This window comes from Hetaerina americana, unplaced genomic scaffold (genome assembly GCF_022747635.1).
Source record: "Hetaerina americana unplaced genomic scaffold, ioHetAmer1.1.p SCAF_8, whole genome shotgun sequence".
Classification (NCBI taxonomy): Eukaryota; Metazoa; Arthropoda; class Insecta; order Odonata; family Calopterygidae; genus Hetaerina; species Hetaerina americana.
The window spans coordinates 20,161,525-20,178,671 of NW_027287427.1; the positions used below are offsets into that span (position 1 = coordinate 20,161,525).

Genomic DNA, 17,147 nt, shown 5'->3' on the forward strand with positions numbered 1-17,147 from the left:
CCTAAGTTGGTTCTTTCCCTCTGCGCGCGTTATAACCTCGCATTATAATCTCCCTTTCCACTCGCGTGACATCCTCTCGTCCTTATTCTCTTCCGTCTCAAGCGGGGGGACCTCGAGATAACCCATTTTCCGCCGGAAAAGCATCCTTTTAAAGGCCCAAAGGAGGAGCACAATCTGTTCAGCGTCTTCACAGGATCTCTTCACCCGAAATCCCTCTTTCACCCGAAACACCCGTCCCCTTTACCACTCCTTCCGAGTTCCGCCGTGTGTGTGTGGGCCTTCTCTCAGCCGCAGCCCCACATGCCGCACCAACAGCCGCCGCCTCCCTGCCCGTTCACTGCCCTCCCCCCACCCGTCCTTTTCCGTCCCCGCCGCAGACGAAATCGCCCAGACACGCGCTCCCTAACACATATACGCTCACGTTCGCGAAGGGTCATCTCATCAAGACCAAAACCTCCTTCACTACCCTTCCTTCTCAACCCTTCCTCCCCCTTTTCTCCCCAACTCACTTTCATTTTACCGCCCCCAATCTTTCGGGTCATAGCTTCCATCCATCCGCCTTCCCTCCCCGCCTCCATCGTTTCTTCCCTTACCTCCACTCATTCAGTTTCTTTCTCCCCACGCCTTCGGCGTCCCTTCTTAACGTCTCCTTCGCATTCTCACGTTAACTTTCACTGTTATGGCCTCCTCATCTTGCAGCGTGTCCATTACCGTTTACCTTTTTGGCCCTCCTATTGACTTTTTCGGCGTTGCCCTGCGCGTCTATATTGTGATTTGTCACCATGAAATCCTACCAACCCTTCTCAGATGAGTTTTTTTGTTGTAAAACGATAGTTTGTACGTTTTCCAAAAGGATGTAATTATATCGATTCGCATAGTGTGCGTCTGAAAACGAGATATAAACTCTTGAATAAATAGAAATGCATTGGATAAGGCTTTATTTAGCAAAATAAATGCCTTTAATCCTTAAGGGTTATCTCAATGTTTTCGATCGATTCATAAAAATGTTAGTGTTTCCAGAATGTGTCTCCGTGAATGGTATTTAGTCGAAAATTGGTGAGAGTGAAATAATGTTTCGGTTTATGAGAAAATAATTAATATAATTTAAAAAAAATGAAATTATGCGTTTCCTAAAATTTAAATCGAGAAGGAAAAAGTGGAGGCAGAGAGTTTATAAATTTGGCTGAATGTAAAGAATATGAATAAAAGTTACGGAATATCCATTTATATTCCTCATTTTCTCCTCAGTTATCCTTCTAACCAACATGCTTGGTGCACGTGCATGCCATCATTCGTTGGTGGACATAATGATACGTCATCAAGTCAATTTATACATATTCCTCGACTGTCATCCTGAATAATCTGAGGTATTTAAATGCATAATACAAAATTTTGGGCATCAGCAAACTTTACAGCTTTTTTTTTTACTTTTCAAAACTTGAATAGCCTTCAATTTATCCCTGCTCTCGTTATCGATGTCTTCGTCTCGTAGCTTTCCTCGCCCTATCGCGTGACTACACCGTTGATGTCTTATTTTTTGCTGATTAGCAAATCTTGATTGCAGAAATCATTCACTAAGAACTTTTTGATTGCTTAATACTAAAGCCAAATGAACCGACGTTACTGGATGGTGCTAAAAGTTTAAGGATCAATCATCTAATCGAGTCTGTATTTTGCGACTAAATTCTAAAGAAAGCTTAATTGCTACCAATAAAGCATCTCTCTGTTTAAATGGTTCCTTAGGCTTTTACGTTGTACCACTTCTCCCTGAGCTCCCTCAGTTGATGCTTAGTCACTCTGGAATGACTGGCTGTAAATCTTTGTTATTGTAATAAGTATTTTGTTGAGTTTACAATAAATGCTAACTGTATTGCCTTAGCGTACTGATGAAATCCCTTTCCAAAGTTTGATTGTTTCCAAATTTTTGTCAAAGCATAAGTACGATTTTCTTTAGTTAACTATCAGCATATTTAATTACCAACTTTATTTCACCAAAAATTTAATTTTACTCTCATTCTACTGACATCAAAGTCGCATTGCATTTTATTGTGATTTTTCTCCCTGAAACTATAAAGTTTTCGTCACAAATTAAGCGTCTTAAAAAAATAAAATAAGAAAATATGTAGAAACACATATAGCTAAAATGAAAGAAAAAACAATATAGACCAATTTGCGTGAGATAACAGAGCATGATCCCATACACAAACCGAGAATATTTTGACCGTAATAATCGTCAGGATATGCCAACATATAAGCAGAATGGGAACTACAGGAAGAAACTACAGAACCGCCAGAAATGAAAGCGCTCGATTTGAAAGGGCAAACTAATGAAGAGAGAGACATAAAAGTGTTGAAATAAACAAAAGGGAATTGGTGCAGTCAGAGTTTGAAAAAGACTTGGAGGGAAGAAGGCCTGCATTAAAGGATATAATTGGACAAGAAGATAAAGTTTGGGTACGGAAAATAAATAAATAATTTCGGATCCAAGAGAGGGAAAGAGAGAGAGAGAGAGAATGACTGAATGGGGAAGAAGAATGAGCTGGGAATAGGGCTGTGAGGGAGAAATTGCATGTTTGCGGCTGGTGACGACGAAAGGCAAACAGTGGAGGAGTGGGAATCGGGCATCATTCAGGGATGGGAGGGAGGGAAACGAGCATAAATCGAAAAAATCATTGAAAAAACCCTTCACTAATGAAAAGGAAAAGTATGATCGCAGCCCTGCAGATAATTAAAAATTTTATACAAAATCGGATATGACACGCATTTAATAGGGGATTGAATGAAAACCGAGTCCTAAAGGGTAAAGAATTTAGATGTCGTGGGGTAAGGTCAAATTTTTTTGTGTGAAAGGAGTTGAGATTTAAAGGCTATCCTCCCCAGTGACGTCATTCTATTCTTTCGTTTCCTCTCCACCGTACCCCAGGAAATTCCGTATAACACGATTTTGCCCTTCCCTCTGCCTTTCCCTGCTGCAATTAAATTGACAGATTTATGTTTTCTCCTTCACAATAAGGTTCCTTTCTTTTCGTTCTTTCCCCAAGTCTTGGGTTTTTTTTTAATATCTCCCCCTTTTGTCAAAGGGGAATAAAATGGATCATAGGTATAGCCGCCTCATCGTGCTTCCCGCAGATGGTGAGATAACGTCGACGTTGGATGGTTGAGTTACGCCTAAAATATGCGAAGGAAATCCTATGTGGGAAAATTAGCCTGGTAAATGACGGGGTGTTAACTTTGAGGAAAAGTCTACGTAAACAAAGAGATGCGCAAACAATTCTCACTGGGGATAAGCGCTGGGAATTGCTTCGACCCTGGAAATGAGCATTATGAGTTTCTTTAAGAATCTGTGATGAGATATTATTGATGTTACATGCTCCGGGGATCATTTAATTTGAATGAAAAAGCTTTCATTTTCAGTGCTTTATGCCCAAAGATATTCACGATAAATTTATGGCATAATTAATAAAAGAAGAAGATGGGTTTCGCGAAGGAAATAAGGATGATTTATTATAGTTTCACCTTAAAAATTTGATCTTTAATGATAAATTTCCATCACGGTTGCTTCACAGATAATTAAATCCAGAAAACTTGAGCTAAAATAATGCTATTTTAAATTTTTTTTCTCTATTTTAATAATGGCTCACCATCGGAAAGTTGATGACAGAGCATATGGCAGAACTTCGGGCTTATTTATATGAAATCATCGTAGATAAGAAATAACGTTTCAATGGTTGATTAGGGAGCTCTAAATTCATATTTCATTGAATTAAATTCGTGAAATAATTATCCGAAAGTATTTTTTTGTTCCTGTTGGAACAGAATTTAACTTTTACAGCTTAAAACCGGATTTATCCTGATATTGCTCACCCCAAAAGGAAGCAGCGTGATATGCCTGCTCCGGGTCATAATTTCTCCTGATCTCTTTTAATTTTGAGGAAATTATAATAAATTTTAGCCTTATATTGAAAAACGTGACGTTGATGTACATGTGCATTTTTATAAAAACGCAAATATTTTTTTGGAAGTAATTATTTAAAATAATTAATTCTGGAAAGATAATCCTTTTTATTTTGTAGCTAGGCACATCACGTAAATACTTTGCCTGAAAGCTTACAGTTGAGTTGCGTCTTCATATACGTAACCAGGTTTACAATTTTTTTAAGTTCAGTCCCTCTAGTTACGAAAAAATTCAATGATGAAGTGATAAGAAAGGACTCGTGTTCAGGTTACAGCGGGATTAAAAATACGCAGGTCCATGACATAACGTTCTATTCAAAAATATAATGAGAAGGGCACTCCCCCATTAAATTGTTTCCATTGTTTTTAGCTTTGTTGGTCCGTCACTATTTTTAGAAGGGCCCTTTTGGCCTCAGAGGGGATAAGGTATTTTCTTCTAGCCAGTTAAACACAGAGAGAAAGAGAGATAAATAAGCCCATTTGGCTCTGGGATGGGAAAGATAACGAGGTAGACGGGCATGAAGTGAAAGAAGATATACCTTTCTCTCTCCGTGAACCTTATCATATGGCGCGAATGGTCCTGAAAGGAACAGGTAGGGTGGAAGGATTCTTGACGTGTTGTGCCCGTCAGAACGCGATGTAATCCGGCTCTTTTGCTGCCCAAGGAATTTAAATGAGTTTTCTCAGATACCGGAAAGTACGCCGCACTGAGTTGGTGAGGGAAAAACGCTTCGTAATATTTCATGGGGGTAAAATCAAAAATATTTATGCAAAATAGACTTAGAGGATGAATAAAGCTGTGTAATGCGTAGCTTTTTGAAATAATCGATACAAAAGGGTCTATTTTGTGCACTGAACTCTGCGTTTTAAGGTCACTTCCTAAGGGTTTGCACTGCGTATAACATCATACGAGTATAGCATTTAAACATGGCACAAGGAAACCACACCCACGAAAAAGTTTAGAATGTTTTGGTTTACGGCTCATGAAACCTTTCTTAAATCTCTAAAAATTAACTATTAATCTTATAATAATTGTAATCACGTCAGTTATAATTATTTATGAGTCCTTAAAAACTCGAAAAATTCCCAAGATTAACTAGGTTGACAATTTATTCATGATACACGCGATCCTTGTTTGCCTAGTGATAATGTTATTTTTACATATTATCTTTAGGTTTAGATTTTAAAAATTTGTATTCAGAAGTTTTACATTTTGGAAAGTGTATAAAATCAAAAAATAATTCTAATCTGCTTAATTTGTAAAAATTTATGAAGTTCTCGTTTTAACCATAAGAAGGCCGTTTTGACTATCTTAAAGGTATAACAACAAGTGTGTAACATCAATTTTCATGAGTTTGAATCGTTTGGTGGCCGGGTAAGGCTGGTTAACTCACGTGCCCATTAATAGGAGGCCGTTAGCACGAAGTTGTCTCTGAGGATTGGTGTGTTGCTGTTGTAAGATAGGACCTCATTCTACCAAATACCGTCAACGCATGAAACGTAACCTTATTATTTACTTTGCATAGACCGTCGAGTCCGTCGAGTTTCCAACAAGCATCCGGTTTCTCCGTAGTCTCATTAGTACAGACTCTTGGTGGAGTTTGCAATGCTTGCAAATTTATAACATCCAACTTGACGGATAAATAATTGTGTTCCAGTTATAATAGGCAGATCTGAGAAGGCTGGCCCCATAAACATGCTCTTTTGCATGCTCGGTGCAATTGCTTCGGCTTTCGTACTCCGGGAGGCTGTTATTGTTCTTATTGGCTTTTACAACTCCATGCACGACGTGTAGAGCGCATATATCTTAAAAGAGCATTCGGGAACATTAGTCTGAGTGTATATTGTAGATTTTGCTACTAGTTCCGTTATTTTTCTCTTCTCTTTTGCACCAATGTTGAAGCAAGAGCTGGAATATTCCATTGACGAATATGGTCAACGGTGGGGACTTAAGGAGAGGGATAGTAGGTCTGGTGACCATTGACTGCCTTAATTGGTGTAATGGATAGTGCCACGAGCCCGTTGCAAGGCTTTAAGTCCATTTATCGGTCCTTGTAAATTTCTCATAATTATCTAATGTTTACATTTGAATAAGAGACTTGATATTGTTAATACTGTTTCTGGAGGATATGTACACGGCTTTTAGACATCAAAAACGAGGAACTTATTTTAAATTTATTTTATTTACTTGCGATATTGAGGCTCCCTGATTTTTTGCCAATGCCACGATGGTGCCTAATATGAAAGTGCTCAAATTCCTACCCACATTATTCCGGTGGTTGGTTATTCGTTGATTTGCGGCCGGGCACAAGGCACTTCACGTCTGCAGCTACCGGCGGACGCTGCATGTCTTGACGTACTGCGTAACGTGACAGCGAGTCGAAGACGCACTCGTTTAATTTTTTTGCCGGGTGAGGGCACCCTTAGTTTCGGATATGTACCTTTAGACTTACAATTTTCAAAACATCAGTGCCTCCCACAGTCCGGACGCGATAGGAAGTCCATGTCCTCCAATGCTGCGATAGAAACATTCATCGGTTCATTGTTTTTGGGGCGGGCGAAAAGGTTATTGCTCATTATACTTCATTCGTTTTCATTCCCTGCTGATTTTACAATAAGGAAGGTCCAAGTACAAAGCGAGTGCTTCGATTATTGCTCCTTAAATAGGCAGGCATATGTAATCACCATATTTATATCCTTTTAAAAGTTCTATGCGTTTAAAATCCTAAACATATCTTTCCTAAAATAAATTTAATACATGTTTAAAATTTGTGGCTATTGTTGAAACTATCCATTTGTGTGGTAAGATATTTTTTTTCTGGCAATATTTCGGCGTTATCTAGCATAATTATTGATTTCAGTGAATGTTCTGAAAAAAAGATTGTTCCGGTGAATTCGAACCTTATATAACTTGATGAAATTGTGCGTTGGGGATATGAGATTGAGATCATTTCCACATATAATGACCTAATGCCGGATTATAACATTTCAGCAGTTTTGCAACCAGCCGCGCCGTAAGCAGAGCGGCGCAGCGGTGGGTTGAATTCTCTCCCTTTGAATACGCCCTCTGAGCCTCCCCATTCCTTGGGCACTCTTTATGAATCCCTCTCCCGATAGACTCCCTCCCGTTTTCCCACTTCCCGGCCTCAGTGCGCTCGGATCTCTAAAGCCTCTGAACTAAGTGACAGCGGCAATACGTAGTCGTTAGCCCCAGGATGCCCAAAGGTGTTTTTTCTTCGTTCCGTTTGCCAGCTAGTACCGCTATTTCTCTCTCCATTCCTACGCTCGCCTCTCTCTGTCTCTCTCCCTCTCTCTCTACCTCTTTCTATCTTTCTCTATCCTCTTCTCATATTGCTCTCTCTCACTCCTGCTCCATCTCCCTCAAGGGAGGCGTTATCGAGGCCCCCGAGTCTTGCTTTGCGGAAGAAAAAGAGTTTTCCTCAACCATTTTATGCTCACGTTTCTCGTGGCAGCGGTCCTAGACGGTGGGGAGTCTCATGCGGGGTGAAGCGGTGGATAAGAAAAGGGTAGGGGAGCCTGAAACAGCGCGGGCATCGACCATAGATCCTGCTTTTCCGAGGTAAGGAAAAGTCCGAAATTAAGAGGAGCGGCAAATTCCTCCATACGGTTTGACCAAATGGTTTTCGGGGACATTTAGAGGGTATTCCGTGGTTGGGCTCTGCTTTTGCAACGACCTCCTCTCTTCCACTGAAGAAACTCTCGGCTGCCTTACCCTTGCTCCGCCGTTAACGGAAGGGTATAGCATGGGTAAGAAATCCTGTTCGCCGGTGTTTTATTAAATGGCTTGAAAGAGAGTTTCGGTGTCTAACTTTTAATTAGTGCCCATTTCGGGAATACTCTCCGCGGACTTAGTTCTCGCAAGTTTGCTCGAGCATTCTCTTGAGAGTTGCCCCATTAAGCATCTCATCGTCTTTTGCAATAGTTGCTGGTTTATGTGAATTCTCATTGTAGGTTAGAGGATTCCGTGCACCCTGGCTTGGTCTGTCAACCTTCGTACTTTGGTTTGACGACCAACGTGTTCTTGTATCCATTCCATTGAGTGCCGCTAAGGTGCCGTGTAGAATGGTCTTTTGACACTTAGTTTCATGACAGGAAGCATGGCTATATGATAAATCCAGAGTGGCTTAAATACAACACTTTCAGAGATCAAAAAAAATATTACGCGTACGCATGCGTGTATTGATTTCAGTCATTCAAATTATTTTTGAAAAAATTATTTATTGTTAGTTTTACTTTGAGCATAGGAAACTAATGCTGGTGATCTCATAATTATTATTTATCAATTTTTCGATAATTATTATTCGACAATTATAAAATGAAATGGATCCCTTTTACCTTTTTTATTATCGGTTTTTAATACTTAGTTTTTGATCAAGAATGAATGCAAAATTAAATAATCCTTCCGAGGGACAACTTGGAGAAAGAATGAAAATTATTTCAATCATGCGAATTGTTCTGAGTATAAATCTATCATCGCATTTCCTGCGACAATTACCGTTCTACTTCGCAGAATTTTTTGTAAGACCTAATCGATTATTTTCTTAATTTACATAATAAACTTCACCTGTGTCCCCGGTAACGTATGTCTATAATTATTCCCGTTCAACCCGTAATATTGCATATAAGTTTATTTCAAGATCGTATATACGGGTAGCCAGGCTCTCTAGCTTTGTAGATATCCTCTTCTTGAGGAATAAATACATCATAATAAACGTTTGCATAGTTTATTGTCGGCATTAATGACCGACTTAATCGTAATTTGATTATGAAGTTCATTTAGGAATTTTAACGTCTAAAGATAAAAAATCTTCCACGGATTGAGATGTACAATACAAAGTTAATATTGGTAAAAATGCAACTCAGCGCCCGATTAAATACATCAGAATATTGATCCAAAATTAAATCAACCTATTTGATTCATGATTGGGTTAATTAGTTGGCTACATTAAAAAAAATCATGCAATAATGTCTAGATTTAATTATCTAAATGTTAATAAATTATTACTTTAAAAAAAGTCATTATAAGGCTGCAGCTATTCAACTGAAGGTTTGATTTCCCTTTCATATAAGTTTAACTGCTCTATAAATGTAGGCGTCCTTTGCAATGAATTGAAATTTTTGTAATCAAAATATCATAAGAACTTAATATATTGATTGCTTCAGGACAGCGCCGAGAGGAAAAATATGGCGCGAAACAGTATTCAACATTTTATTAGAGTGGTAAAGCAGAATAATTATTGCAATTAATCCCTAAATAATCTTTGTAGAGTAATTTAATTATCAGACTAAAGCCATCTACTCCAATGAGGCTGTTTGGTTTCACATAATTAGTCGGCTGGAAACGATGAACTTAACTTTGATACGAGTATGTATAGTGTTGATCACCATCAAAGCCTCTACACACGAAGTTGGAACGCCAGCGTACCTTGATAATCATATCAACCTATTCTATCTCAATACAGATACAATGAACTTAACCCAATAAAATTTTCTTCCCCCTATCCATACGCTGAGAGTTAATTTCCACATCTCCTAAATTTTGATCTATTGCGGGCATAATTTGGTCTCAACAGATCGTAGTAATGAAGAGGGAATATTTACATAATTCTACCATCCATTTTTTTCCCCCTACTATTTTATCATTTCGTTTTCCGTCCTTTAGCTTCGTCTAAATAATTAACGACATTATTTCTGAGCCCGCAAATTTAACCAGAATAAATTGAAATGAGTGATAGAAGGAGATATAAATGTTATTGTTAATTTTTCTGACTAGTGTAACGCCCAAAGAAGGGAATATTATTAAATATCCTATCGTGAGGTTTCCTTGCAGGATTTCTACCCTTAAAATTATGTCTATGCCACTAACTTCATCCATTTTTGTGTTGGAACAGTGAATTGATTAATGCATAGTGTTTCAGTTTATAAACTGTTTCAGTCTAGAAATGTTAAGCATTCACAAGTAGAGACTATGATGAACTGCAAACAATTTCTCCATCAATGACTTTTCTGTGCAATCATCTGAATCTCAAGTAAGTCAGTAATACTGAGTAGAATAATTCACTAGTAAATAAGTCCATGAGCATGGTTTTTTAATGAATATTGTTATAGTGTTTCTATTTTTAAAGAAATTAACTGTCATTGTGGAGATTTTTTTATAGAATGTTATTGGCTAATGCATATGCTATAATGCTATGCTATAATGGTATTCTTGGCTCTTGAACCTTGGCTCAAATTAAGTTCAAGTTAAAAATATTCTGCGCTGACTTTCTGAATACGGCTTTGTTGTCATGGAATGTTTTGGCAAATAAGTTCCATCTTTTTGTGTTTTTCGACTAACTAATATAGTCTTAATATGTACTGTGTTTAGAAAGAGGAAAAACGTTTTGGCTGCTTATTCGTTTTGAACGGAAATTTCATAACAAACACGTGCTCCGAAGATTTATTTGTTTGAGGACTATACGAAAAAGTGAAAAATAATAAGCCACAATGTGTTAATCACGAATGCAGTTGAAGATATTTAAATGATTTTGCGTTTCATTGTAAATTTGATGATGACGTAAGTTCAACATATTCGCCAAGTGTTACATCCTATGCGTCAGGTGGTCATTTAAAAATGTGGACAGTCTTGTCCACATTTTATGAGAGAGATGTCCAGAGAGAGAAGATGACATATTTTTCTGTAAATGATATCCAATTTTAAGATACAGCTTCTAAGCATTAGTGGTATTCCCTCCTTTTTCTCATAATTTTAACTCTAAGAATAGATATTTTAGTTAAAATTGCTCTGTCACCAACTATTGACATATAATGAATGAAATCATAAATAATGGTGGGCTTTTCGGATTTCAATCGGACTGTCTGACAGGATCAACTACTGAGTTGGCAAAAGTTTCTCGCAATTGACCGCTTTGCTAAATGGTACATTAGAAATCATTTATTGCCGCTAAAAATATTATTTCCATTCATTTCTTCGATTATTTACTCTATGACGCGCTTAGTTAGACTTTATGAATAGTCTAAGAAGATCTTTCTAAGAAGAAAATTCCTAGTCAAATATATTCTAATGCCGCCCAAAACGGAATGTGAAATCCTCCAAACGGCAGTAGCATTTTGATAGCGGTTAAGTTGAGAGATGTTATTTTTCAAATCTGTTCTATAAAAAACTTCATTAATTTCAATTCAAGAAGATTTTATGTTTCCAATTTATCAGTGACATATTATAGTTCCATTGACTTTATCAGTGACATATAATATTACCAAAAATTTCATCCTATGTTTTCAGGCAAAGCGCCTGTAGAGGCGAGCCACATGCAGGATCCGGGAGCCTATCAGTCGCAGGACCCCTTCTACCATGCACCATCCAGCGGCCTCGGACTTTACATGAATCCCCCTGCTCCCACGCAGCAAGGACCCGTGTTCCTGCTAGAGCCCCCGCCGAGGCTCGCCTTTTCGAACACCTCCGGTGCCGAGATCAGCTGTTCCGCCCATGGAGCGCCTCCACCCGATCTCTCCTGGATCCTAGCTGATGGTTCCAGAGCGGAGGCAGTTCCGGGATTAAGGTGAGCCCGTGTACTCTAATTATACGTGCACTCTCGGGACATTATTTGATTAACATACCGAAAGGACAAAATCAACCATGGGATCATCATGTTGCAATAGGAGATGCACTATCCTCGAAGACCATTTCTCGGAAGACATTCTAATGGCAAATCTCCAATTTACAATTCCCATGGCTTTACAAATATCATAACTAATTTCAAGGATGTTATAAATTTCAACTTTTGTGTTTTGAGCGTATATCTTAAAAGTTAATCACTCATGTATTAAATTCTTTCATTTATATTTATACATACATCTGTAACTGATACATATTTTGGTTTCCCTAGTTTAATAGTAATTATATTAGTATCTGAGTGACTGATTAAAATGTTCCCAATTTCAAATGATAATTGGAAACTTACACAGTATCACAAGTCAAGAAAATATTTAAAATTCAATCATATTTTGTTATTTATTCCTCTCTTCATCCGTGGGAAAAAGCCCCCCTTTCGTAAAGATCATATTCTAGATTTCAACAAAAAAAAAGAATGTCACTCAACTGACTGTTTTTACCAATTTTCCCAGGAAAAATTTGTTTTTTACAGAATACGTACGAGATTGGGATTTTTTATTTAGGGTGACTAAAAAGTATTGATATAAGTGACAAATTAAAAAAAAATTAAAACTTTTGCTTAATATATGCGATCAGATTAAAACTTAGTTTAACCAATAAATCAAAATATGAATTTTGATGGTAGATATTTTTCCTTTTATTTAATTTGCATGTGGTAACTTCATAATATGAAGGAAATTCAGTTAAAATTCTGTATTTAACGTCTTTCTGTAATATTTATGTTCTTTTTTTACGCATAAAAAACAAACAGTTTAACAATACTTGTTCATATTAAGTTTTGGTAATACAAATTAACTCATATTTTAATGCCTAATTTTCGAAATAGCGTTGGAAACTAGAAATTTAGCATTGGAGACTGTAGACTGAAAATAATTTAAAGATCCAATAAAATGTGCTCAATTCACTTATTTTCTCTGAAATCGTAATAAAATGAGAAACCCATGAGGAAATAATATTAAACAACCCTATGGGAAGATGAGAAATGGCATATATTATATCAATGATCTTCTGTTATCCTTATTAATAATAAAATATTGTAATTTTGAAAAACGGCGATTTCATGCGCAACGATGGTTTATTTTTAATATTTTGTTAAGTTGAAAGGAATGGAAAATAGACAAGAAAATAGAAAGGAACGCGTTACGTGGGTGTTTTGTGGCAATATTTTGAACCTATTCTCCATGATCACGGATAGGCCCTGTAGAGGTGGTTTTCATTGCATTTTCTTAATAGGTAGAATGGTGTCTTAAATATTACTGAGACTAATTTCGCCCGCTAATATAAAATATATCCATAAATTTTGCCTTTCTAAGGAAGTCTTTTAACGGAGTCATCCCCACAATAACCTTTCTTTACAAAGGACAGACCACCTCACCTCTTGCTTCGCCGTTTTTTATATTCAATTTCGTTTTATACTCAAGCGTCTCAAGTGAGTCGTTTAAATTACGATTTCTCCGAGGAGAGAGTAAGAGAGAGAGAGAGAGAGAGAGAGAGAGAGAAAATGAAAAAGGGTAGAAGAGGCCTAACAGCTGAATAATGTATGCACATCATTCCTTGCTCTTCTCTTCCCAAGTGTTTTGGGAAAAGAACAGGAGGTAGGCCCAAAAACTAAAAAAATGTTGTGTACCAAATGAGTTTATTTCTTATTTCTCTTGAGTTCAAGACCCAATAATAGTTTTATACATCTAACCCTATCTCTATTTAACGTACTTTATTGTGCACATTTCTGTATATTGGTTTTCTCTTCAAAAATACCGCTCTTTGAAAGTAACTTTGACCTTATCGGTCGCAGACCGGTAAGGTCAAAGGACCAGATAAGGTTAAGAGCGTCACAATAGTCACAGTCTTTAATTCCTACTGCGGTGCGCCTCCCGTAATAAAAGTTCAGCATATTTTTCTTCGATTCGCGATCTCAAGCTTTTTTAGCACTCTTTTTCCTGTTTATAGTAATATTTCGAAATATCCTGGAAGAAATGCCGATGTTCTCAAGAAGATGACGCAATCTTGCATTTATACATTCTCCACTCTCCAAAGCAAACATTTTCGAGCTTCTGAAAATATCTCCTTACAATAATGGAAATGAAATTTTTTAGTTGTTGCAATCAAATGTATACAAAATACACCGATTTGCTCTATCAAATTTCTTATTTTGTGATTGAATTTATTGTTTCAAATTTCGAGAAAGTATTTGGTCAATTACATGTGATAACTTACTTGTCTCTGTGCTCCAACCCCGTCTGATTACTTTTAATATAACATTTTTAGTAGAACATGAAGGAAAACTAAACGTAACTAAGCTAATGTAAAATCGGTAAAAAATGGACATTATTAGTAAATATTAGTAGTAAAAATTTCAAACTATATTAACTATTATATAATTCTAATAGCATGACTCTATCATTATAATTACTTCACCGCTTGAAGGATAGCTCACGTAACTCAACAATGATGAATAATTAGGATATTCCATGGACAATATTCATGTGTTTTAAATCACTGAATATGTTTGTAGGAAATAAAATTATTTGGCATCCTTGCAAGTGGCATAACGTAAGGACTGAGTCTATATTGAGCAAATATGTAATTGTATTCTCTTGTTTATGTACATTTCAAAAGTAAGCATATATGATCAAATTAGGGGTATAATTTTATTGCAATGATCCTCTAGATAATAATAACCAACTTGCACAATGGGATTCTTTTCTATCGTGACACTTCGCATTTTAATCAACAATTTCAATAGGTAATTAGTGAATATCAACATGTTTAATAGACGTGAGAATAATCATAGTTATTATTATGCTGGATAAGTGCGGAAATTTCGCAATAGAAATTTTAGAAGCTACGTTTTAAGAAAGAAATTTCGCAATATTTGCGAAATTTCTTTCTGAAACCTAGCTTCTCAGTACAACTACTGAGTGTAATATGCTTCACCAGGGACCTACTAAACTTTCATGCATGTGTTTCTACGGTTCCAATTTCCCATATATTCTTATAAATGGTTGCTGACATGCGTAGGCTCAAGCGCGTATGTTTGGCTGCTGGAATACTTATATATACGCACTATTTATGTGTCCAAGGCGTCAAATATCTTAAGGATAACTTTTCAACCCCAGCTCTCTTATTTGCATATCTCTTTGTCTAAATATCAATGATTATTGTTAATATGTCTCTCTACTAATTAATCGACCCTTATTTAAAGGTATTATTCACACGCCTTGCGTGCAACATACCATTTTTTAATCGAGGTCTCTTCGTCGAAATTTTCATTTAAACACTTGGTCTTGGAAATGAGAGACCCTCAGGTTTCAATCCAACTTATATACGAGTGATTCTTAATCTAATTTTCTCTGATCTCCCGTTACCCTTCCAGCTCCAACCTGAACACTACCTCTTCCGTAGCATTTGCATTTTCACCTCATCTGAATCCGTCGCCTTCCTTACGGCTTCAAAACTTCCAAACATATAATTCTCAATACTTGAGCTCCACTTTTCCACCTGACACAACTTCCTCCCGCCAAATCTGCTTAACTTTACTCACCTTTTATCCTTAGTAACTTTCTCCCGCTCAAAAACTCGGCACATAAGTTGACTACTCTTACCACTAAAACCCTCTTTTCTGTACTTTACTCAACTTCCCATACCACTGTTTCACGCCTACACCCAATCCAGCTCGGAATTTTCATCCCATTAGACTCTTCTCTACGCTCAAAAACTTCACCTCCTCCTCTATTCCACTTTAGCGTTCCTCCCACCTCCTTCCCAAAAAGCCAATCCCTTTCGCCGTGGAAATGAATACCCGTGATGAGACCTCTTATCGCAGCTGGTTCTGACTGATTGGAATAGGGAAGAGGGGAGATGCGGGAGGTCTCTCTCAGTGTAAGGGGTGGTCGAGGGAGGTGGGCGGATGAGGCCAATACCGGGAGAGAGAGAGAGGTCGAGGGAGGTTTCGTCCTTGGGGGGTTTGTCGGTCGGTACGCTCCGCCCTCGCCGATAAAAAGACGGAAATAGCGGGGAAATGCTGCTGGGAGCGGACGGGATTGAGCGACGAAGTGTGCGTTCCATAAGTTGAAGGCGTTGTACCGCCGTTCGCAGGAAGTGGCTTAGAGTACGAGAGTGGCTCTCGCCTGATGTGAATAATCTCTCGCTGGTTCTCATCCAGTTTTCGTAGAAAAATATTGATACATTGCTCAGAGAAATGCGAAAAAATAACAGAAAGGTAAAGAAGACCCGAAGAAAGTGTTAGATGAAACGTGCGATGTGTTCCGTTCAATTTCGCGGTTTCCACCTTTTCGTTTTCACTCGGACTTCATTTCAAAACAGATGAAGTAATTGCTTAGGATTGCTATTTTTCGAAGTTATCATTACGACGATTCTCAGAACTTATTATTTGCAAACAGGTCGGGAATCGCAATACATATATTATAATGATATCTTTCCTGAATGTACTATTCATCAAACTAGAATTTTCTCTAGGTTAGCCTCCCTAATATTGGTATTAATGTCTGAAAACTTTTTGTTCCTTAGTATTGTCATTAAACCTGAATTTCTCATATCTATATCGATATTTAATACTTGAATCACTAAATAGCTTCAGAGTAGGAAAAGCCTGGAAACTAGTCATATTTATTCGAGAGAACAATCCTAATTTGATGATAGTTTGTTTAAAATTAAATATTATTTCATTACAGCGGAATAACAAAAGTCAAGAGAAATACCTAAAATAATCAGCCAGTAGTTTCAATAGAAGTCATTTTGTATCAGAATATTACCTTCCAATTAAAGTCGTTTCGTGTTAATATAACCATAAAATAGTTTGGAATTTTGGGTAGCTACTCCTGATAAAGCCGTGCCATTCACATTCTACAGCATATGTTACATTTTGAGAGCCATTTTTTGACAATCAGTGGTGTTTTGCAGTTATTCTCTTGGTAGACTATTTATGAATAGGTTTCAAAGATAACAGAAATTACTTCCTCTTAGTTTTAAGTTTGAGAATCACATGGCTCAAAACGTTTGAGAAAATGAGGAATACGTTTCCTTTCTCTTTGTGCGTCCCACAATTTATTTTCTACGTATTCACTCCCGCGAGATTTAGTAACACCCTCGTCTCACGTTTCGTACAGTCTGGTGTCTCCTGTCTTTCTACCTGCCTCCAATCTCGCTTTCGCCCCCCCTTCCCTTCCTCCCCCGCCTCCTCTTGTCCCTCTAGCATTCGCCGTTCCACACACTCCCTCCCACCCCTCCCTCACACTCCTAGTCCACCCGTAATCAACCTCGCCGTATTTTTCCTTGCCCCCACCTCGCCCTCCCACTCCCATCCCAGGCCTCTCTTTCTCCCCCGCCGACTCCCTTGCTAATACACTTCTCTCCGCAATCAACCGTTTCCCATTTAAGCGCGAAATCGGGTTACAGCCCTCTCGCGAGCTGTGGAACGAAAATCACGTGATCGGGAAGGTTTTATTTCCCTCCCCTCCCACCATTCCCTCCTCCTACTTTT

At 37.7% G+C, this 17,147-nt stretch overlaps 1 protein-coding gene across 1 annotated transcript in view; it reads left to right on the forward strand.

Moving 5' to 3' along the window:
- The window catches only part of Dscam3 (Down syndrome cell adhesion molecule 3), an 819,144-nt gene that overhangs the window by 193,009 nt on the left and 608,988 nt on the right, over positions 1-17,147 (forward strand). The window contains exon 3 of the mRNA XM_071596808.1: positions 11,258-11,534. Within this exon, the coding sequence (XP_071452909.1) occupies positions 11,258-11,534 (277 nt within the window). The remainder of the gene's footprint in view (positions 1-11,257; positions 11,535-17,147) is intronic.